This window comes from Penicillium cataractarum (assembly GCF_028827025.1).
Source record: "Penicillium cataractarum strain IBT 29864 chromosome Unknown utg000008l, whole genome shotgun sequence".
Taxonomy (NCBI): Eukaryota; Fungi; Ascomycota; class Eurotiomycetes; order Eurotiales; family Aspergillaceae; genus Penicillium; species Penicillium cataractarum.
The window spans coordinates 394655-417675 of record NW_026622744.1 but is presented as its reverse complement, the minus strand read 5'-3'; the positions used below and the strand labels follow the sequence as shown (position 1 = coordinate 417675).

Here is a 23021-nt window from a genome sequence, read left to right as displayed (position 1 = left end):
ATAGCCAATCTCAATTCAGAGATGAACATACAGTTGAAAATTTTTGACATTATTCTCCGCGCAAAAGATCATCAGTCATAGCCACAGAGAAAGTTGACCCACTCGGCATCGGTTCCCATCATTTCCTCATCGTAAAAGTCAAGAATCAAAGAGGTAGATGCATCAAAATTCATAGTAGGGATAGGATGTTCTCCATTCCGAATATTGTCATGCAGAAGCTGGACAACTCGTCGACCTCGTGTGGCCCCAGCATCGAATGGCTCCATCTGCGCAAGGAGATCCAGTGATTTAGTGATATACTCACTGCAAAGCTCACTTTCCGCCCCGCTTGTATCTGAGACGGCCGCAAGAACCAGAACCAATGAGATCTGGAAGAGATGCCAGGCATGATTCCAACATAACATGTGGTTCGGAAACCAGTCCGAGGCTATGGTGTCGACGCCATCTCGAGCAATTTCAAGACACTTGGCAACTAATGCTCCCCCTTGTTGGGTGGCATGAGACCATTGCTTTCGATGTATTGCTGCACTCAATAAGTATGGTCGATAAAGGGTCAGGCGGGTGGTCATGAATCGACACAGTAACATTGCTCGCGCAACACGCAGAGGAGGTGGGCAGTGTTGAGCATCGGCGAGGAACACATGTAGAGATCCTCGCCACTTCAATAGCTCCGCATCAAAGTCATGGATCTCATCCGATGTTATCAAAGGCATCTCGACAAGTCGCTCTTGGATTCGCGTTGCGATCTTGCAAAATTGCTCATTCGCAGTAAGTGAGATCGTACCGTAATCCTGGTCCAATCGTCAGTGACTCGTTGTACATAACATAAATTTCATATATACGTACCATGCTTGCCAATAAGGATGTTGATGACGTTAAAACTGTGCCAGGATCCCAATATCCAAGCCCAGGACGACCCAATGTTGCGGCAGCCCATGTGTCCAGACAGAAGATGCACCACCAAGTACGTATCCTGGTGACTATAGAGCTGTGCCCAGAACCCTGGGCATTGACCGGATAATGTCTCGGCATTTGTGCCCTATGCAAGCCCATAGCAACAGCCATACGAAGAGTAGCCCCCATGACCGCACTAGCTGTATTAGGCTTGTTCAAGTAGTGAAGCAGCCAGCCCCCGTAGAGGGCTAAGGCTTGAACGGTGTAGATGTGCCCAGAGCCAAACGATGACATATTCAGATGTGTCAAAGCACGTTTGTAAAGGAAATGGTGTTTGCTGAACTGCGAATTATCCGAGGCGAAGCAACCCATCGCAAGAACAATATTGAACAAAGCGAGCCATGAGGTTTTGTGATTCTCAGGAACCTCTCCGTCGGCGAAGCGCTGCCGAAAATCAACTTCGTCGATCATCGGCGTGATAGGATGGACATGCAAAAAGTACGCGTTGATCAAAGATACCTCATCAACATCGCAGGATGCATTGCTTTCTGGACTCCCACTTGTAGGTGCAGTAGTTTTCCAGGTTTCAGGGCTGGGAGGTACTACCTGACGGATGCGAGGTGATAGATGGGCAATGACGCGTAATATGGTTGGAACGGAAGAGAAACCCAAGTAAGATGCATTGTAGGAGTTTAACGAGTCCAGAGATACTGCGAGACCATTAATGTCGTCTGCAATGCGTGAGACATCACTATCATCATCTGAGACTTCATCCCAGGTGAAATCGCGCTCAGGGGGCGGCTCCAGATCTTGAAGGTCATCCTCAGATTGATCATCAGTCACTGAAGCGATAGAAGATTGCAATAATGCCTGTGCTTTTCCTACCAACCCAATGCGCGACATGGATGTGAGGTCATCGAGCGAGCAAGATGGGAACAATTTATCGACTAGCCCCTGGAGCTTTGCATGGGAGTTGGAAAGCTCGTCGTAGGACCTATATGCAAATTATGAGATCTTGAATTTTTAGAAATCTCGAAAGTGTATTACCTCCATGATACATTCCGCCTTTGCTTTCGCGGGGGATAATGGCAGAGGTGAGCGACTTCATAGTAGACACATTGACGGCATGGCGTTGTGAGGCCGTCACATTTAATGCGCCGGCGGCGACATTCAGCACAAGAAGCTGTGGCTCGGTGCCGACCTGGCCTGGTAGAGATACTCTTTCCCACAGACGTAGCTTGTGATGTTTGTGGAAGACTTGGGTCCATTTTCATGAATCGGTTGGGAAGATGGCAAGAAAGGTGCAACGAGGGGAGCTAAACAAGAAATGAACCGTGCCTGGACCGGCTTGATCATGCCGAGTCCAATTTAGTGCATTCGTTATGGGGCCTGCGGCTTAGCTTGCGGAGGGAGCCACAAGTTTTGGATCGCTGGGACTGGGGAGGAATTATTTGGCAATCCTCAGAAACACCATTGCCTTGATTGGGATGTTTGCTGGGAGTATGCGGGGTAGAAGTAGGGTCTACAGATACGTCGGCTCTAGAAATAGCGCCGAACTAGTCCTATACATACTCGGCACGGTGGCTCTTGAATATTCTGTATACGAGCATGTGAAAAGGCCTGAAAGCCATCAATTCGCTTCATTGTTGTCAGAATTTCTGGCTAAATACAAGGTTTTGGCGGTAGCACTCTATGAAGTTGAGACCTAGAAGGAATAATTTTACCTACAATTTTTTCCAAAAAAGGGAAAGCTGAAGTATGGACGGCTATGCAAACTTTTACGTTTCAGGTCTAAGCTCGAGTTATTTGACTTGCCACTCTAGCCGTAATCTACAAAAATGGGATATGAACTTTGGTTAAATACATCACTACGTGAGGGAAATGCCATATTGTATGCAATGCCCTCAGGAGAAATTGAAATTAGTAAATTTGGCTGCATCATTCTTCCTGCGTTGCACCGCAATCTCCCTCATATTGCTTGCGCAAAGACTGTGATCATACAGTCACGCAGAGCAAGATGCATTGCTGTCGTGGTATTCAACTCACTCTTAGCGTTGTCCACTAAGCTTTTGGGTGCTTGCTTTCCGTGGGTTACGGGCCTCGAAGACGGCATCTAACTCTTCCAGGGTTCGACCCTTAGTCTCCACAAAGAACAAGTAGATGAAGGCAAACTCGAAGATATCCCAAAAGACGAAGAAGACGTAGCTATATGACTGTCAGGGAGGCACAGTGTCTTGTGACAAGTGAAGTATTCACTTACAACCAATATTTGATTTTCTCCATGGCAATTGGGGCAGCAAATGTGTTGACAAAGCTGGCACATCCTGCTGTTATCTGGAAGACCATCATTCCATTCGCTCGCATATCATCTAAAAACGTCAGGCTTCATAAGTACGGGGTGAGGATTATCGCAATGGTGATCTTGGGATATCGACTTACTAGCCAGGACTTCGGCTGGATAGATTGGCTGCATAGGCGTAAATGCAACGGCAAAAATTACTCCGAAGATGAAGATGAAGGCGATACTAGCAGAGCTCGACGGGACGCTTCCTGAGTGCTCATAGGAAGCGGCCGTGCCAGCGACAATGGCGAGGGTAACCGACATGCCCAAACACGAGCCCATGAGCATTTTGCGTCGGCCGACAATATCGTGCAGACGAGCTATAGGGGGTTTATTGGTCAACTTTCTTATCAAGCGAAGGCCAGAACCAAAAGGACATACCTCCCAGCGTTGCTGCAACCCACCCCGTGACTGCATAGATCGCGTTCAACAAGAGAACCATGTTTGTGGATGTGATGCCAACATTCTTGACCATAATCGGTAAATAATAGGAGGCCACATTATTGCCCGAGAATTGTCCGAACCATCCCATTGTCACCACCAACATGAGCCTATAGAGCCGGGAACGAGACTTGAATAAGCTCCGTACGTCGAAGTAAGCAAAGGCTGACCGTGATCGGACTTCGATGAGAGAATCCTCAATTTCCTGCATCTCGATAGCAACAATTGGATGATTGGCGTCTCCGTTGGCATGATGTTTGACAATAAACTGACGGGCCTCGTCGTACTTCCCATGGGCAATTTGCCAGCGAGGACTCTCAGGGAGCAGAAAGCTTCCCAGGCATGCCAATCCCGGGCATAGGATTTGAAGCCAGAGAGGAAGTCGCCATTTGAGATTACCGGTCAAGTGAAGATTGGCACCGTACATTGCTGCTTAGCCGTTAGTTATGAATTCGGGTTATGTTCTAGTGTGTGGATAATCTTACTGAACGTGGCTATGATACTTCCCATGTAGTAGAGGGTGTTGTAGATACCAGCCACGGTAGCGCGATGAAGAGGAGGCGCAATTTCAACCAGCAGCATAGGTGCAGCAACGCAGCAAATGGTGGAGCAGAAGCTGAGCAGAAATCGTGCCGCAATGAAAGCCGGCAAAGTCGGAGCAAGGGCAGTGAATACAGCCGAGCAGCAGACACCGAATGCTGTGACCGCAAGAGTTCTCTTGCGGCCAAAAAGATCGTTGACCCAGACAAACAAGGCACCCGACATTTGTCCAATATTGAAAATCGAGAAGACCAGACCAGTTGTCGACGAACCGCTTGACCCAAGGTTGTAGTATGCCTGATACTCGGGAAGAACATTGATTGAACCCATTAGTGATCCATCGAATCCTGGCATCATTTTAGCAATGGCCCGAATCATATGGCTCGGTTTATTAACTGATCTTCACGTACCGTTCATAGTCGAGCACAAGTAAATGAGAACGCATGCTCCATACAACTGCAAGTGGCCACGACCCCAGGGAGACGGAGCACCTCCAATGGCATCGAACGTAGCCGCAATTGCCTGCGGCTGCGTAGAAGAGGCATCCTTCTCATCTATAGTACTTTCATTGTGCATAGAATGAGCATGAGTTTCGGACTTGGCTGTCTCGGTCATGGTGACAGGGTTGATCGAGATGATCAGCAGAACGTGGAACTCCACCGTTCATCGAATCGTGGACACCCTCCTCATATTTATCCTTCTAATATTGAGCCCCTTAATTGAACACTGTGCGGGGAGATCGACCATTCGACGTTAAGCGGGCGGAAGTGTTGGAAAGTCTCCGAATCCGGGGACGCGCTAGCACGGAACTGTGAAATACCTGCTTAGCGTCAAACTTCCGTCCCAGTATGGCTCAAATAGGAAGTCGCATCATAGTTCACAGAACGCGGTGATCAGAATTTCCGTCTTATATCCTTTTCTGGCAAACATGGCTCAATTAGGTACATCACTAGGCGGATGTTAAAAGGATTTCCTGTGACACAAGAGGAGCTGACTCGAAAGGGATGCGTCGTCTCGAAGCCCTAAGTTGGGGCGGCAATAGAAGGCCCCGATTTTTGAATCCACCAAGTCATAAACAACTGCGTGTGTCGTGTCTCTGAGCAGTAAGGTATGTTTTAAACCCCCGTTCTATGAATATCACTGAAGATGGGTGGATGTGGCTTTTGAAATTCTGGTCATCTTTAGTAGTCTCTAGCGGATTAAAAAGGTGACTGATGAGTAATTTGATGTATTAGATACTAAAGGAGGGTAATTTCTGCCTCTTGTATTATGTCGAAGGCGTAAGGCAGGTACTTGAATGGCTAGGCACTTTAACGAATCAAATGTCTTAGTTTCAACAAAGACAGCAGCTTCTGAGATTGCGAACGATCCCACATTTCAACTCAACCCAAACGGCGTAGAGAACTCAAATATCTTCCCCTGGGACATTATCACTGCTAGATCGAATCCCCACTCTGATCTTTGTAATAGCGCATAGGTTGTCCACTTCCCTTGAAGGAATAAACATGGCCTGGACTACTGTGGGGGCAAAACGTAACCAGCAATACCCTCCTCGGAGTACCCCAAATTTGCTGCAGCATTATCTCTCTCTGCCGAGGATACGGTGTAGAAGTGATCGGTGGTTGACGGATTGTAGAGGCGGTAGAGTGGGACCGCAAATAGGACAGCTTCTGAGTAGATGTACCCTGTGATACCTTCATCGTGATATCCTAGATTCTTAATGGTATTGTCTCGCTCTGGCTTGGACGTGGTATAGAAATGATCGTATGTAGTCGGATTGTACACCCTGTAGAATGGAACGGTGTCACATTCCTGAGTCGAATGGATGCGGCATGCTATGCCCTCTGCACTGTACCCCAGGGTGTTGATAGCATTGTGCCATTCATTGATATCGGGGGTGTAGAAGTGGTCTTGGATAGATGGATTATATGCCCGATACCACGGAACGAGATTCAGGAGTTGGTCGATAGAAGTCGATGTTGGTGCTCTCGCAGTGAGCCCATCGGAGATTGGAAAGGCAACAGCCAAGGCAGCAACTGCAAGGACAAAAAGGTGCGCGTATCTGAACATGTTGATTCAGTATCTGTATGAATGGGCTCGTTGAGGGAAGAGGATGTCTGTGGTTTTCTAGGTGCTTGAAAGGTCAGATAGACGATGTTTAAATAGTTTTCTAAGCCCCGTCCCTGCCAATCTTCAACTCAAGGATTCCTGTCAGTCAAGTGGCTTGATTGAGGTGAGCTGGATCTGCGAATAAGCTGCATTAGCGTTGCTCGTATATCCATACTTTTTAGGGATGCAAAATACAACCAGGAAGAGGATTTGACGAGCAAACAGTCGTGTTGTGATGAAAAGTTCTTGTGACAGAGTTGCATGAGACCGCAGTTGAGGGAGATCAGGCAGGAAATCCGTGCCGAACAATCAGTATATGCCTTCAGTTGATCATTTTTTAACGGATCTAATCTTTGGGGATCAGGTTCAAAGGGCAGGGAACTGGAGCCTGGGGTTCATGAAAATGTTAGTCTGTAGTCAAGCTGTTCGCATGCCATCTTGATATAGAGCGCTGGGAGTATTGAACGCATGAATCTCTATAGTAAACGGGTAGGCTCTTTAGTCTGATCTCAGCCATAACAGCAGGGCGAAGGTTTAGCAGCGTTAGATTGCTTAGAAGACAGCCTGGTGACAGCCTACATACTGTACAACAGCGCCTTCCTCCACAATGCGGGGGATGGCCACAAGTGACTGGTTAATGTTTTACAGCTACTTTAAGACTCGCGCATTGACACTAAACTGTAGATCGGGCCCCTGTTCCCCCTGTCTGTCGTATACCTCAAATTAGCTCGGTATCAACCAATCCCTTGTTCCGGATCGGGCTGCTATGCACTGGGGCATGATGAGAGTGATCCTGAATTTCTCTTTATCCACTTTCGCCTCATGGATATGCGGAATCCAGTCTCAAGGTTCATCTCTCACTGTTTAATCTGTTTAATCAGAGTACTACTGCAGCACTCCCACCACCACATCCGAATTATGCTTAATCGAGCTTTATGCCTATTTTCATTAAGCTTTACAAGCGAATATGGGCACCCTTTTTCTCCTGCACAGGGTTCTGTCGTCTTTAATTACAGTCCGCTACAGTCGACTTCCTATTAAGGGAAATGAAGCTCATCTAGTGGCGAGCTGAACAACCCTAGTGATCCGGAGCAGAAAGTGACACGCCTAGAATCACTGCAGTAGGTGTTCCACTTCTTTAAGTGATGAAACCAAACCAATGAAATTATGCTCTACTAAAGGAACCCCGTATAAGCAGTCAAAGAGACACCTTGGTGAACTAGGTACGTGGCTTACGCTAGCCAAGGTGCCAACGCTACGTTTCTCCACGGCAGGGAAGAACTCAAAAAGGGTCTCGCGAACCTCCTTAGGCAGCCTTGGGCTGAAGATCCTCGGGAGGAGCAAACACGGGTTCACGCTGGGTGGGGCTGAAGATGGCTGTCTACTGTAAGCTTACTATTATTTAGGGTTCACACTAGCGCCCAATGTTCTGCGGGATCAGGAACTTAAACTTAGGTTAACCATGACTTCTGTTGTGACCCAAGCTCGGGGATTAAGTGCTGTCAAAAACAAATCCGTACATATGCCACTAGACAGCGGACTTTATGAAATATCCGTACTGCATACGGAGTACAGGTATTCTCATTCTAGACCGGCTGGACCTTAGCCTAGGGCCACTCCAGTCGATCGCTTCCTTTTTACTCCCAGATGATGAAAACGATCAGCTACCATGCACTTCCAACTTCACTTGATGCAGGTGAGGGCACTGTTAGCTCGTGTTGAAGATGGATCCGCTTGACCCTTCTTCCATCCCGTCTCTACAGCTAAGCTAGTTTCGCTTAGTGCACACGAATTATTCTTGATCATTTATGAGCTAAGAACAAGTGGACATTCGTAACCTCATCACCAAAACCGACTTTGAAAACATAATTTTGCCCGCATTCGCAACGGGGCTTGCAGTGACAGTAAACTAGACCCTATTCAGCGCAGGCGTCGTGATCACCGTAGCATCCTTCGTTGCCAACAGGGTCGACACATCACGCCCTCCCTAGCTTGTGTGACGATTTCACCATAGCACTAGCATGCTCGTCTATTTTACCCCAAGTTCACTATCCAGCATCGTCACTTGAATACTGGATTTAATAGGAGTCGCCGATCGTTGCATAAGTTAATTTGATTCATCCAGCTTTCCTCGGATAACAGGCTCTACTCCCATTGTTCATTGTCATCGTCCGAATTCAACGGATTCTAGTTGTAATTATAGCCGTCTAGCCAGAAATACAAAAATGAAAAGGGAAGCATTAATATAAATATTGATTGTGTATCTGTAATGCTTAGCTTTCCATCCTCTAGGCCACTTTTACTGTGAGCTTAACATTTTTCGTCCGAGTCCAAGTCATCTCCGATGGGCCTTCTAGAGACACACTAAACTGTTCAAACTGTCAAATATGAATTTGCTCAAGAGAAGACTATCCTGAAATCATGCCAAAATTACACGTCCTCTTGCCGAAGTTTTTAGGTCTCTGAATCTTTGGGATCAAATAAATGAATTGGTATCCCTTATTAGCACAATCATCATAGCCAATGTCTGAACCCCTAGCGCTCCCGAATACTAACCAGAAAAGCAGTTCCCAGCGATTGGCAACTTTCCTGGTTGATCGGTTGCTTAAAAGAATTTACAAATATTGTGAGAGCCTCAATTCATGTTGACTACCCGACCGTATTGTCAATGTCCTGGTTCCCCCGGGAAATTTTGCGATCTTGGCATCTCATCTGTGTCCTCTAAAACCCCTAAATTTTCACGTGTTCTTCGAAACTAGATTAAATTGAACACAATAAGGTGGAGAATAATTTGTTAGTTGTCCGCGACTGGGCGGGAATTGCTTGTAGTGGGAGGCATAGTGCCTGGGGTGGTGATATATATCGAGCATGACCCGGGGCACCTGTTGAACGAGCCAATTTTCAAGGAAAATATGACATAAAACCAACCTTATTCAGATTGGCTGGAACACTGAAGAGAACTCTGATCTGCAATATCAGTCAAAATACTTAAATTAAAGCCTCAAGACTTGCAGATTACTTGTTTATTGCGATATACGCGGTGGATCCGCTTCGGCAGATGTAGCATGCCCACTGATCGTTCGGTGCAATCCTTAATCATCATTTATGCACTGTCGCAATTTCAACACCCTATCTTGATAAAAGCCCTTGTAAGTAGCCTCAATATGTATCCACGCAGAAACTTACTTGGGAGTTCTACGGCTAGATCGGCGTCGCTCTCATAGACTGCACCTAGCGTTAGCTGTGGACTGTATGCTTCCCTCGGGATACACGAACGTATGTACTCAAAATGGAGAAGACCCTCTCAAGAAGATAAACTCGATGGGAGTTTACCCACTTAATCTTTTTTTCTCTCTCATGTAAACGTAATCCCAATTCGAAAAGAAACTCCCAATGTACCATCGAGATCCCCCTTACCTAAACTTGCTTGTTTAAACACTAGATCGAGCCTTCGGTACCGACGAAGGGCTATAGAAGTATCTGCGACTGCATTATTCAAGTGTCTACTCCGTAGTGCACAATAATAATGACCCCTGGAAAAGTTTTCCCATCGTTGTGGGGATTGCCCCTTCTTGCAAAGTTCGAATGGCCTTGTCTTGGCGGAGGCTAAAGACGGCTCTTTTCGGCTTGTCGGGCTCTTGGCCAGGGATTTTTTTTCATGTTTTCTTCAGCATCCCCACTTCTGATTTGCGATTACAGAGGGTATCCAATATAAACGATCCAGGCACAGGGGACAACTCGGCTATGAACGTATTGCGTGGGGGATAGTCTCACCCCCAGGTGGTCGGTCATTTGTTGTCGCCGAGATCAGCTTTCAGTTCCACTTTTCGAAATGACCAGGGCGTTCAAGCTGCAGCACTAGCACGAATTTCAAGATCTAGATAATGATATGCATCCAAAATTGGGCTTGCAAGCCACGCGGCGATTAAGGTTCCCAAAGTTCGGTTCTCAGGGACTAGATCTCTGCCACGTGTTGTAGCTCAAAACAGTTGGCGTCGATGTTGTAATTTTTTCTTCTAGTCAGCAATAGTCCCTATGAGGCTGAACTTACCCTTGGATCTAAGCGGAGACAATCGGAGCTCTTCCAAACATAATTGTGGATCCTCGCAAGATATTTGCCCCCGATTCATGAGAATACACACCGTAATAATGGGGGGAGATTTGGAGCGGACCACCTTCCCAATCAAGCGCTCACCGGTGGAAACATTTTAGGGCTCGTTTCAACTGGACCCAAGATCCGCGGTCCAGAGTAGTCCCCGATGATCGAATGCATAGGCCAAACAAACGGCGGCTGGAGCCGAGACTTTGATGCCATCGTGCGAAATAGATGACTTTCAGCTGTGGAGATGGAGATTCTGGCTTTGCGCACGCGAGACAATGCTCCACGCTGCTTAACCGGGACATTAATACCGAAGCCGAAACAAAAGCAGCAGCTACCCCAGCCAAGAGTAAAGTTTCTCTTCTCGTCACTTTGCAAAAGGCATACTTTCAATTGCCTACCCCATCACCATGAGGTTTCATCGGTGTCTGTTTGTTCTCTTGGCTCTGCTCGTGATTGGGTTGCGTGCAGCAGAGGTGGACTTGGATGAGTTTCCTTCTTGTGCAGTATGAAGATATTCCAAAGAAGGACTCTCTTTTTATCTCTTGCTGACTGTTTATGGCTAGATTACTTGCGATGAGCAACTATTTTCTGACTGCTCGCTCAACAACACTTCCTGTTTCTGCACTAGTGATTCGCGTCCAACTTCGTTATTGAACTGTGTTTCGAGCAACTGTACTGTGAAGGAGTACTTTAGTATGTTTTATCTGTGTCTGATTGACACCATCCCCGGCTAACGTTCTCAGCCACATATAAACTCTATGAGAAAGAGTGCAACATCACACCTCGTCAAGGCCCTTCTGTGGTCAGTGCTGCAACGTTGGTTCCTTTTATCCTGGCCACGTTTTTCTTCATAACAAGAATCATTGCCAAGAGTAGTGGTCTGGCAGGAGGATGGGGTTGGGACGACTATACCATCATTGTTGCCTTTGTAAGTCATCCAGTTGTCATCACTCGATCTTCTAGACGATACTGATAGACTCAAAGATACTCGGCGTTGCCATCTATGCTATTAACTGTGAAAGTAAGCATAAACCTCTCGAAATTACGACACTAAATTTATCGACTTGAACTTACCAAAGCTAGTGATTCGTTATGGCTTTGGCCGCAATATCTGGGATGTACCATTCTCCGACATCACCAAGTTCTACCAGGTTAGCTCACCTCTCCGGGATCTTCAAACCCCAAGTCTAATCCACACTAGCTCTTCCAAGGCCTTGCCGTGATGTATAAGATCCAAATTTCTCTCTCAAAGATCTCCGTGTGCCTCTTCCTCCTCCGAATCTTCCAGACCCGCTCATTCCGATATGCCGCATATGCCCTGATCGGTGTGAATGCTGGCATTGGCATTTCCTGGGCCTTTGTTGATTCCCTTCGTTGCTTGCCGACTCGTTTGACGTGGACGGGCTGGACGGGCGAGGAGTCTGGACAGTGCATCAATTTCATCGTCTCTATCCTTATTAACTGTCTCGTCAATATCTTTGTTGACTCGGTCTTAATTCTGATGCCCGTTTGGGAGGTGATCAAATTGCAGCTACCACTGAAAAAGAAGATTGCTGTGGCATTGATGTTCGCAGTGGGATCAGTGTATGTACCCTCTCTGTCTTCTTCTGCGTACTAGTACTGATAATTCTTGCTAGGCTCACTATTATCGCCATCATTCGAGTCGTCGTATTCTGGAACAATCGCTGGGGCATCAACCAGACCCTTGGGTTGTTCCCTCTTATCCACTGGTCCGTGATTGAGGTCCAGATCTCCGTCATGTGTGCCTGCCTGCCTGCATTCAGAGCCCTCGTTGGTCGCTGGTTCCCTGGCTTGATTGGATCTGCCCGCCGAACGTACGCTTCGCACACCAGGGAAGGCTACAACAAACATACTGGGGAAAACAGCAACATCAACAAATCCGTCAGCTATTCGGTGAATTATACCTCCCGATCGGAGACGCACAGCGTGGTAGAGTTGGTGGACGTCGATTCGAAGCACCGTGCATGATGTTCTTTGGAACTTTTTTGCTCTTGAATTATCTCGATAGAATGACTTAGGCGTTGATGGCTTTGTTTTAGGGGGCTTATAGATCTTGGCTTGTTTTCACTTTAATGGATTGTACGACTTGATGGATAGATTAGTTTTGGATTCATCTGAAAACTCTAATGCATCTTGCAAGCCAATTAAATGAGCTATTAAGGCTAATACGGGCTTGATTGGTTAGTGGTTGCATGCCCCTGTCAAGACTCGAGGCTTCGTGCTGTGTTGTTCAGCTGGCCTCCACTTCTGGTCAAAGGTACCAACAACGACAACTCGGCACGTCAATCCGCCATGAAGCTGAGGTTTTCCTTCGAAACAATCGTTTAATGCCCTGTAATATAAGGCTTGCAATAGGAAAGAGAGACAGCATGTCAACCTTGGAAACCGTATCGTCTACGTTCCCTCTCTTTTCGCGACTCCCTGGAGAACTCCGCAATCAGGTATGGCGCTACGCTGTTCCCGACATTGGACTGGTCTTGTATACCTACAGAAAGAACTGTGTGTGGCCTGAACTTCCAACTTCTGATCAACAGTTTTATCGATCTAACTATGTATATAGGCTTTCGACGAGGTTTATTACGCACCGCTATAGTGGTGCCGCTGGTCTTCGTTTGCCGCGAGGCCCGCGGGGTAGCCTTGATTTGGATGCGCGAAGAAGGAATTGAGATAAAATTTCGCAAAAGAACACAGTCCCATAGCTTTGTGAGGTCCTTCGATCCAATGCGCGACATTATGTATATCCCACCCGATAAGTTCAAAACTTTCTGTCTTGAGCCGCAAAACGGACAGGGAGATTTGGGCCTCGAAAGCGAAAACACTTCTGGCCAAGAGGATATCAAATATATCGCTCTACTGGAGTCCCTCCTGCGAAGCGATGCATTTGATGAGTTGTCTCTACGGTTTCCTCGCTTGGAAGTCTTGTTTGTGATTGTCGACGCGAAGATAGATGATGGAGACGAAAGCATTGGAAGTAAGGGACGGTGGGAGGTTCAGAGCTCCCAGGGTAAACCTCTGGTCTTTAAACCTGAAAAAGGAAAATTTATATTGGGGGCAGGCGATTATATCTGTGATGAATGTGTATATGAGCGTGTTGAAAGGGCAAGTCGGTGGCTTAGTGAGCGCATACAAAACGGTCAACTTCACCCAGGTGGTATAACAATTCGACTCATGGTAGCTTCAAAGAAATGAAACAGTATACAGTATCCATGATGTATGTTTTTAAACCCAAGAAGGACCGGACCAACGTTATATGTAATAGTAATAGAGTATTTCTAGCTCAAGAGTAAAATAGTTGCTATTAGCTGGACCTATGAAGGTTAACCGGGTTCTATATGAAATGAATATAATAATAAGTATGAGAATTGTAGTACAAGTTTACCATATTGATTACTTTTGAGGCCAGATCATCTGGTCCGCTCTTATTGTGGAGCAAAGCCTCTTCTTATGTAGGACGACAGATGCTAGAACCGACCAGACGAAGGATTTCGTAATTATATTCAATTTGGAAATAAAGCAGAAATAGAACAAACAAATAGTAGGATCTTTCTTATACAGAGGGAGTCCCGAATCAGCATGCGGCATGTTTTGATCCAAATTTAGCGGGCGGTACCTGAGAAGAGAATCGGAGAACCTCAGGCCGCGTGGGTCCTCGTCTCGCCATCCCTCCTCCGTCTCCGATCGCCCTTGAACAACTACACTCTACCCTTCTCCCCTTCCTCATTCCATATCCCCGAACACCCGCAGTCCTCGATCGGGTGCATTCGCTGCGACTCTCATTACCCCCATTTACCGGATTGGGCACCATGATTGACTGGTTGTAGAGCTGGTGGCACAAGTGCGAAAGCTCGGGACAAGAGGATAAAAGGACACCATGGAAGGACTCTTCACTCTGCTCGCTTTGAGCATTGTGATGGCAGTGACGTGAGACTCCATTGCCAGCCGATGAGGGTATTGCAGACAACATGGAAAAGGAGCTAACATTCTCTTGGATTCGCATAGGTCCTTTGTTGTCGGCTCATTACCTCTTGCCTTTACACTATCCGCCTCCCAACTACGATTAATCTCCTCGATTGGCATGGGAGTGTTGGTTGGTACTTCTTTGATCGTGATTATACCTGAGGGCATTGAGACCCTCTACAGCGCCAGTTCTGTCAGCCGGAAAAGTATCGGCGCCCGCGCAACCAATGTCGACTGGGCCTCGCAGGGGTCCGTTTCTACACAAATATTGAACGAGGATGGCCATGAATCGGCATTGCCCTCGAGTACACCAGTGTCCTTCCTCGAGCTCGATAGTGAACACACATTGCCGCTCGTCAACAGAGAAGCAGCCTTGGAGGAATCACATGTGCTGATTGCGCGCAAGGACGAGACCTCAAGTGAAAAGTCGAAGGAACATGATGAGGAGGAAGAAGAAGAAAGCTCCCCGCATGCCTGGATCGGTATCGCCCTCATCAGTGGATTCATTCTGATGTATCTTATTGATAAAATCCCCGAATTCGCTTCTCCGACCAAACCTGACCGACAGCCCTATCATATCTCTCTCGATAATCTTGGGTCCGGCCTGCGGCGCAGTTCCTCCCCCATTCGCAATGGCGGTCTCCTCGACGCAGGCCACTCCAGTTCTCGCCGGGGCCACAGCTTTGCAACTACGACGGGTTTGGTAATTCATGCGGCGGCGGACGGTATCGCGTTGGGCGCATCCAGCACCGATACAGGTCTCAGCTTCATCATTTTCCTGGCCATCATGGTGCACAAGGCGCCTGCTTCCTTCGGCTTGACATCGATTTTGTTGAAGCAGGGGCTGTCGAGCCGCACGGCGAGGGCGCATTTGTTGGTGTTTAGTCTGGCCGCCCCCGTCGGTGCATTGGCGACTTTCCTCTTTGCACATATGGTTGGATCTTCTAGCGGCGACGAGGCTGGCTCTCTATGGCGCACTGGAATGCTTTTGCTCTTCTCCGGTGGCACTTTCTTGTGAGTATCTTATCTCGGACAGGCGTGTTTGCAAGGGGTACTAACTACGGCTTAGGTATGTTGCTATGCACACGATGCAAGAGAATGGACCGGGCTCGAATTCACGGGAGGTGTCTTCGAATGGCTACGGAGACTCTCGTGACTCGCCAAATGGCTCGGACAAGTCGATGCGCGACTTGATTGCATCCGTGCTGGGCATGATCCTGCCGCTCTTCTTGCAGATTGGACATGCTCATTAAAAAAACGTTTCCTTTCATTTCTTATCATCCCCTATTCATTGCATACAACTCATCATCGACATGAGCTCCGTATGACGATCTCTTCACCTCTTTTCTCCTTGGCCGCTTTTGGGCATTTCAACGAGATTGACTCGGGACCATATACCCTCTTGTTTGACAATTGTTGCTAGAAATGCCGATCTTGGATGGCCTCTTGTCTTTTTTTTTTTTTTTTTTTTTTACTTTTTTACCTCGTTTTCTCACTGTCCTCCATATTACCTTTTTCCTTTTCTTTTACTTCTTTCCCCGTGAGATGCCTGGTTGGATGAGGATCACGGGGAGGAATCGAAATGTGCTACTAGATCTGTTTACCTTTTTTTTCTGTATAATGCAGGCGTGTGCCGATGGTCATAATTGCATGTTTCTCTCTCACGATCACATCGACGTAGCGTGACGTTGGGCGCGAGTCAACGTCTGAATCCCGTGTCATTCAGTTATAAAATACCCGGATCCCTCTCAAAGGTTGTCCTCGACGTGGGCGACCACGCTCATGTTTTAATCACCATGCTAGGGTGGGTGATGAAAGCATTCGTCAGTCTCGTCAGTCTGAATCATCTTCGCCTAACGGGTTGATCCATGGTCGACTTGTCTGCGAGCCGCTCGGCTACCCACGGACTCCGGGCGATGTGCATGGTCGATATCGATCTAATCTAAAGACGATCTAGTCGACGCGCATCGAATTGAACGAGGCAGCCAAAGTTAACGAGCAATTGCGGGCATTGCGGACATCGGGCCGGGTTGCGCGCGCTTGGAAGGCCTGGATTCTCGGCGCCAGACGGGAGGCGTAGATTGGCTGCCTGCTTTTTTTCGCCCTTTTTGGCCCTTTTGGGCCCATTTTTGGCTCATCTCGGCAGTCGATCTGGGGAACGGCCCATTTAGCCTCCTGATCTGCTGGTCGGTGGCTGGCTCCGTTGCCTCGTTGCCTCTGACGGAGATTGTCATCTTAGTATCAGGAGAAGACGGGAGGCTCAGGTGTTCTGTCTAGCCTGTCGCGTCTAGCCCTGAAAAAAAACCGATCCCCATGATGGGGAATAAGATGAAGGCGGAATACACGGAGTGTTTCATCGCATCTGCGGAGTGGAGCCCTCTCGGGGAGAGCTTGGCGGCTTTGTCAGTCGCCGGTCACGACATCAGACTCCGGAATGTCCCTTTCTCTGATCGAACTCCTCCGCCATTCTTCCGCCTTTTGTCTGGGCTAATCCTCGGGGAGGAGAAGGAAATCAGAAAATAAGAAAAAACGACTCGATACACCCGACCAGTCAGGACCGGCCGACATCCGACAGCTTTCGCTTATCTCCACTTCATCTTCGACTCCCCTTGTCCTCGGTCACCCCCGTGGCCAGCCTCCCGATACGACGACACCGACGCCCCTCATACCGCTCTCCAAATTTCTCCCTCTGACCCCCCTCAGACCGCCACCCGAACAAAAGCTCTTCTTTTATTTTCTATATGCCGGCTGCTGAAAGCTAGCCTGGCGCACGGCATTTACTTTTTTTTCGAATAATCCTTAAAGCGTGACGGGATCATAACCAGCGGGTCTGGATCTCAACCCCCCGTCCGGGTTGCTCTTGCGATGGATCCCGATCCAGCTTTTAGTGACATGGCCGATGGGCCGATCAGTTCGCAGCCCATCTCCGATCAGCTAGACTCACACTCTACGAGCTCAACTCGCGATTCCGTCTCTTCCTTTACCAGCACCCCTGCTCGCTCCCTCAGCGCCTCCAAGAAAACCGTCACCCCGATTCCCGCAAACCTACTACCGTCAGCTCCCGCATCTCCTCCAACTCCCGCGCCTAGTCCTACACCTCACCAGGGTCCACCGAACTGGCAATCCGCAGACGATGAGGAAAATACGTTTTTGTTGAATCTGCGCATCCACTTCAGCACCTTATCCAACTCCCGCAAGCAGAAACTCCTCGAGAGTATCTTGGATGTTTGTGATAGCCAACAGCTGAGCTTTGTCTCAAGTTACGTTGGGCCCAGGTTACGAAAGGATCCATTTCAAGTGTTTCCGAATGAGTTGTGCTTGAGAGTGAGACATCTACAAAGTCCCCGACAAACCAGGAAAGAAATGAGAAAGTGCTGACCGAGGTTCACCACAACTTTGTAGGTCCTATCATTTATCGACGATCCGAAGACGCTCGCCCGAGCATCGCAGGTATCCCGACGATGGCGCGAACTTCTTAACGATGACATTACCTGGAAGAACCTCTGCGAGAAACACGCATACTCGGTGCGCCGCATCTCGGAAGAGGATGACTTGGACTCGTTCACCGCTCGTTCCGTCGACCCGACTCCGGACTCGCGCGCTATGGCCAGTCTTCGACGGTTAACGGCATCAACCGACCACTCCTCCGTTGAGAGTGCCCCCGAACTACCCCGCACGTTGTCGGGTGAATGGTTGCCCCCAACCAGCTTCCCATCAAGACGACGCCGAACCCGGCCAGTGTCATATCGATCCCAGTTTAAACAGAAATATATGGTGGAATCAGCGTGGAATAAAGGTGGCAGGTGTACACAGCGTCACATCACCCCTGACCAGGGCGTGGTAACGAGTCTACACCTCACCTCGAAATACATCGTCGTTGCCCTGGATAATGCCAAGATTCATGTCTACGATACCAACGGGGACAACCAAAAGACCCTCCAAGGGCACGTGATGGGGGTTTGGGCCATGGTTCCTTGGGATGACATTTTGGTCAGCGGAGGTTGCGATCGAGAGGTGCGAGTGTGGAACATGGCGACTGGGTAAGTTTCGGGTTGCGCAGGCCAACTTTGCAGGAGCTGATAACTCATCTCCGTTCTAGTGCGGGAATCCATTTGTTACGCGGCCACACGTCAACAGTACGATGTCTCAAAATGTCCGATCGGAATACGGCCATCTCGGGCTCAAGAGACACGACTTTACGTATATGGGATCTAGCCACAGGGACGTGTCGCAATGTCCTCGTCGGGCACCAGGCGAGTGTGCGCTGTCTGGCGATTCATGGCGATCTCGTCGTATCCGGCAGTTACGACACGACAGCCCGGATATGGAGCATATCCCAAGGTCGCTGTATACGGACGTTGTCTGGACATTTCAGCCAGATCTACGCGATCGCCTTCGATGGGCGGCGTATCGCAACGGGAAGCTTGGATACGAGCGTCCGCATCTGGGACCCACATTCTGGACAGTGCCACGCTATCCTGCAAGGGCATACATCCCTGGTAGGACAGTTGCAGATGCGTGGCGATACGTTGGTTACCGGTGGCTCGGATGGTTCCGTCCGGGTTTGGTCATTGACCAAGATGGCCCCGATCCATCGGTTAGCGGCTCACGATAATAGCGTGACTAGTCTTCAGTTTGATAATACCAGGATAGTGAGCGGCGGCAGTGATGGCCGCGTTAAAGTGTGGAACTTGCAAACCGGCCAGCTGCTGCGAGAATTGTCGAGTCCAGCCGAGGCGGTTTGGAGGGTTGCTTTCGAAGAGGAGAAAGCTGTGATTATGGCGAGTCGGTCTGGCCGAACGGTGATGGAGGTATGTCATTGTCTATTGCCCATCTGGGTCACATCGCCTCTGTTAGTGCATTTGCTTACTGTCATACAGGTCTGGTCCTTCTCTCCGCCACCAGATGATGCCGACGATGCCGTGGTTATCGAGAGTGCCTCCAGTACACCAGGCATTGGCTCGACCGTCGACACTGAGCTCTCCGTCCATCCTCGCCGTCGTACGTTGTTCTCTGACCCTCCACCAACGATACCTTCTGTCAGTGACAGCGACCAACCCATGCCCGATGCGCCATCTTAATTCAACCCAGCCCTCGATAATCGAAATATTTTGTTCCAATATAATTCGCAATCTATCTAACCTAACGACTTCGGATATCCATCATTTGTTGTACCAGCGCCGGGGGATTTCTGTCTTTTCATTCTTTCTTTTGTCTGTTCCGAAGCATGTTTGATTTGTTCCGAGTGATCTGCTGGTGTTTTCCCAGCCTAGGCTCATCCCATTCGCCATGCTCCGTGCTCTCCACAGCACTGGGCCATTGCATATTTGGTGTTGCAATTCTTGTTTTCGATCTTGTTGATTCTGGAGAAAAGGCCTGTCATCTGTGGAGTTTTTTAATCCTCCTTGTGGAGAGGGAGTGGTCGTTTGTGTAGTTGTCTTGATCTTGAATCCGATCTTTCTCGACGCCTTGGAGGCATCTACCCTTTGTCATTGTCATAGTTAACTACCAGCATTGGGCTGGTCTGAGTCATTTCGGAGTCTAGTTTTCTGTTTTGTCTGGATTTTGGAGACTGATGATACCTCGGCCTTGGGATTCTTTGTTGTTATTTTTGCGCTCATCAGTTTGAATGAACTGCATTTTCACTTATTGATGCACTTGGCCAGAGTCTCATTGTAGTTCAGCTGATTAATTTGTTACTCGATGACTGCTTCGTGATTGATCTCACCGATTCAGGGCCCAGCTCATGCAGCCGCAGCGCCACCGGGCCAATTGTTTGCTCCCCGAATTATATAGTATGACAGTCAAATGACCCAAGCCTGAAGCCTGTGAATGTTTCATTTTTGCTTTTTTTTCTATATCTCCCGCAAATATATCGACTCCAAACGTGATCATTCGAGGGCCACCCTGAACAAGACACAGCTGACTAATATCCAAAGCCCGCAAGCATCCGCACTTCCAACCGGGGAAGTCTCAAAGAAGCTTTCACCAAATCAATTTGAAACCCCCACTACCTTCTGTCCTCTCTTCCTCGTCTCCTCAATCCGGGCTCCATAAACATTGGTCCCCGATAACCCAATTTAAACAGTCTGTTTCCAAGCTCTCGTGCCCATCTCGTTCTTTACGATGCACATGGGAGGCTCTCGGATCAGGCAGCCGAGTTGATTTGCAGCCCGTGGACGATAAGCGTGCCCGTCCCTCCCCCCGTTTTGTGGAACCCCCATCTTCCCCCCCAGATCTAGAGGGCGCGGAGCCTTTTTGCGACCCTAGCGGTTCGGAGGACGGGATTTAGTCACGTTTTTTTACTTCGATCGCAATTTCCGGAGCCTTTTGTGTGTCCGTGTTGGAGTTGTTGGGGCTGAACAATGGTCTATGGGGGTAAGCCGAGCACCGGATGTTACCTGTGTCGAAAGCGGAAGATCAAGGTAAGAAAGAGAGAAAAAAATATACCCGGTTAGGGTGTTGAATATCCACTGTTGGCATTTTAGGATGCTTGTTTATACATCCTCGAGCTATCGAGGTTATCAGTTGCCGTGTGAATACATACTAAATCGAGTCTCTAGTGCGATGAAGCCCGCCCCAGTTGTCGAAACTGTGCTGTCTACGGGCGCCCATGTCCTGGCTACAGGCCCGATGCAGTCTTCCGCAACGAGACCCGGAAGGTTGAGCGGCTAGCCAAGAAAGATGCAAGCTCGAGCTCCAGCTCCAGTTCAAGCTCTAGTTCTTCTGCACCCACGAGTCAAGTACACACGCCAAAATCTCAGACCTCGACTGTCTCGGAGAAGCAAGCACGCCCATCTCAAGAGTCGGCATTGACGCTGCACCGCGTCCAAGATGCAACTTGGGAACAGCGCGCTCTGTGTTATTTTTTTGATCAATACACCATCCACGCTGATAATGAGGATGGCATGGGCCATCTCGAGTATTTACCCCCATTGTATGCGCACTGCGGCGAGGTCAGCCTGGGAGGCGAGAGCGCACCGTCTACCTGTCTGAGATGGGCGGTAGATGCAACGGCTCTGATGACTCTGGCTAATGCAACGAATGCGCCGCCGCTGATGATCAAGGCGCGGCAGGGCTATGGGAAGGCGATTCGCAGTCTGCGGACGGCGCTGGCTTCGCCGGATCAGGCGGTTAAGGATGAGACTTTTGCGTCTGTGGTGCTTCTCTCCTTGTTTGAAGATATCACCGGCGAACGGAATGGCTTGTTCAGTTCCCATACGGCTGGATTTGAGTTTCTCATGAAGTTGCGAGGCGAGGATCAGTTAGGTCATCAGCGAGGGCGCGATATGTTCAGTTTTGCCTATACGCATACGGTATGTCCTACAGTTCACAGCTCCTTTCACATCAGTTGCGGTTTGCTAATAGTTTACGCCGATAGTATGTTGAGATCCTCGCATTAGGAGACAAACCTCGATGCGATTTTGCCTGGGTCATGGGTATGCTCAATGAAAACGACCCCATCGAGAGCCTCATGCTCTCAGCAACCAAACTCAGCCAACTTTTTCTATCCATGCAAGCCGGCCCAAGCTCGCCAGACCAGGCCACCGTCGAATCCTGGATAACTACCGGTCAAGAATGTGACTTTGCACTCTCCCAATGGACCCTCCACCTCCCAGATCGCTGGCTCCCATTAGTCGTCTACTCCGCCGAAGGCGAACCCTCCTAACCTACAACCGCATCTCCAACGCCGTGATCTGGGGCTACTACCGCGCTGTCCGCGTGATGCTCCAACAACTCCTCCTCAACCTCAATCGCACTCTTATCTCTATCAATCAGAAGAATCAATCACCCGGCGACACAGCACCCGTCGAGGGCAAACTCGACGAGAACAGTTTACGAGCTGTCATACAAGAAATGACAACGGATACGTGTCGAAGCCTCCCCTTTTCTTTATCAGACGTCGACACCCTCGGACGACCTACGAATCCCAAGGATAACTCGAGGTCGATCCGTGCCGCACAGGGCTACGGCCTGCTCTGGCCGTTGTGGTATATATTGTCTTGCGGGATGCCGACCCCGACGCAGGTCCAACAGATTCGCACCGTGCTTTCGCGGATTGGATCCTCGCTCGGTATTAAGTTAGCGCTTATTCTGGCGCGTGAAGCGGAGCGGATGCATGCAGACCCTCAGTCCTCTGGAACGCCCGTGGTTGGCTCCTAAGTAGGGAGTGTAGGGACCATGTTTTCTCTAGCGCATAGATGCTTATGTTTGTCGCATGCTGTGCGATATATTTGGGCAGGTGTACAATCTACTCTATATTTGTGGGATGCAGAATTGCCTGGCCCTATCTCATTTGATATCGGTTCGTGAGATACTTATGTCATAATAACTGGTTTTGAATACAATAAACATCATAATACGACACCCAAGCTTGATTGCTCTACTTTCTAGATCATGACTTCCTATCCTACTAGGTAATAAAGAGCTGGCGTCGTAGATTCGCCCTTGATTTAACGATGTTTTCTTTTCTAAGCAGGATGTATGTGATGGATAATGTAATGAATTAATCCATTATCCTGTATATCTTGTTCTAATTTACTGAGTGGCGCGGTGTTGGATGAAATGGCCTCTGGAAGTAGACTAGGGCCTTAATAGTGAACACTGTATGAACTA

At 48.7% G+C, this 23021-nt stretch overlaps 8 protein-coding genes across 8 annotated transcripts; 5 read left to right on the top strand and 3 right to left on the bottom strand.

Moving 5' to 3' along the window:
- Positions 1-71: 71 nt before the first annotated feature.
- N7496_009262 (uncharacterized protein) lies at positions 72-2162 on the bottom strand (the record flags this gene model as incomplete). Its single annotated transcript, XM_056702176.1, has 3 exons — positions 72-791; positions 847-1888; positions 1942-2162. 3 exons carry the CDS (start codon positions 2160-2162, stop codon positions 72-74), a joined length of 1983 nt encoding a protein of 660 aa, XP_056551176.1.
- Positions 2163-2942: 780 nt separating this feature from the next.
- On the bottom strand, positions 2943-4831 carry N7496_009261 (uncharacterized protein; the record flags this gene model as incomplete). Its single annotated transcript, XM_056702175.1, has 6 exons — positions 2943-3099; positions 3155-3263; positions 3334-3555; positions 3617-4105; positions 4162-4563; positions 4627-4831. 6 exons carry the CDS (start codon positions 4829-4831, stop codon positions 2943-2945), a joined length of 1584 nt encoding a protein of 527 aa, XP_056551175.1.
- A 900-nt stretch (positions 4832-5731) lies between these two features.
- Positions 5732-6286, bottom strand: N7496_009260 (uncharacterized protein; the record flags this gene model as incomplete). The annotated part of the gene is made up of 1 exon (XM_056702174.1): positions 5732-6286. One exon carries the CDS (start codon positions 6284-6286, stop codon positions 5732-5734), a length of 555 nt encoding a protein of 184 aa, XP_056551174.1.
- A 4548-nt stretch (positions 6287-10834) lies between these two features.
- Positions 10835-12416, top strand: N7496_009259 (CFEM domain-containing protein; the record flags this gene model as incomplete). Its single annotated transcript, XM_056702173.1, has 7 exons — positions 10835-10930; positions 10991-11120; positions 11171-11355; positions 11412-11448; positions 11511-11578; positions 11629-12011; positions 12065-12416. 7 exons carry the CDS (start codon positions 10835-10837, stop codon positions 12414-12416), a joined length of 1251 nt encoding a protein of 416 aa, XP_056551173.1.
- A 1903-nt stretch (positions 12417-14319) lies between these two features.
- Positions 14320-15658, top strand: N7496_009258 (Mn(2+) transporter ATX2; the record flags this gene model as incomplete). The annotated part of the gene is made up of 3 exons (XM_056702172.1): positions 14320-14369; positions 14448-15419; positions 15475-15658. 3 exons carry the CDS (start codon positions 14320-14322, stop codon positions 15656-15658), a joined length of 1206 nt encoding a protein of 401 aa, XP_056551172.1.
- Positions 15659-17270: 1612 nt separating this feature from the next.
- On the top strand, positions 17271-19486 carry N7496_009257 (F-box/WD repeat-containing protein; the record flags this gene model as incomplete). Its single annotated transcript, XM_056702171.1, has 4 exons — positions 17271-17729; positions 17808-18445; positions 18505-19216; positions 19286-19486. The coding sequence occupies 4 exons, from the start codon at positions 17271-17273 to the stop codon at positions 19484-19486; spliced, it is 2010 nt and encodes a 669-aa protein (XP_056551171.1).
- Positions 19487-20770: 1284 nt separating this feature from the next.
- Positions 20771-22074, top strand: N7496_009256 (Zn(II)2Cys6 transcription factor domain-containing protein; the record flags this gene model as incomplete). The annotated part of the gene is made up of 3 exons (XM_056702170.1): positions 20771-20830; positions 20969-21721; positions 21787-22074. The coding sequence occupies 3 exons, from the start codon at positions 20771-20773 to the stop codon at positions 22072-22074; spliced, it is 1101 nt and encodes a 366-aa protein (XP_056551170.1).
- A 56-nt stretch (positions 22075-22130) lies between these two features.
- N7496_009255 (uncharacterized protein) lies at positions 22131-22568 on the top strand (the record flags this gene model as incomplete). The annotated part of the gene is made up of 1 exon (XM_056702169.1): positions 22131-22568. The coding sequence occupies one exon, from the start codon at positions 22131-22133 to the stop codon at positions 22566-22568; it is 438 nt and encodes a 145-aa protein (XP_056551169.1).
- Between the last annotated feature and the right edge of the window lie 453 nt (positions 22569-23021).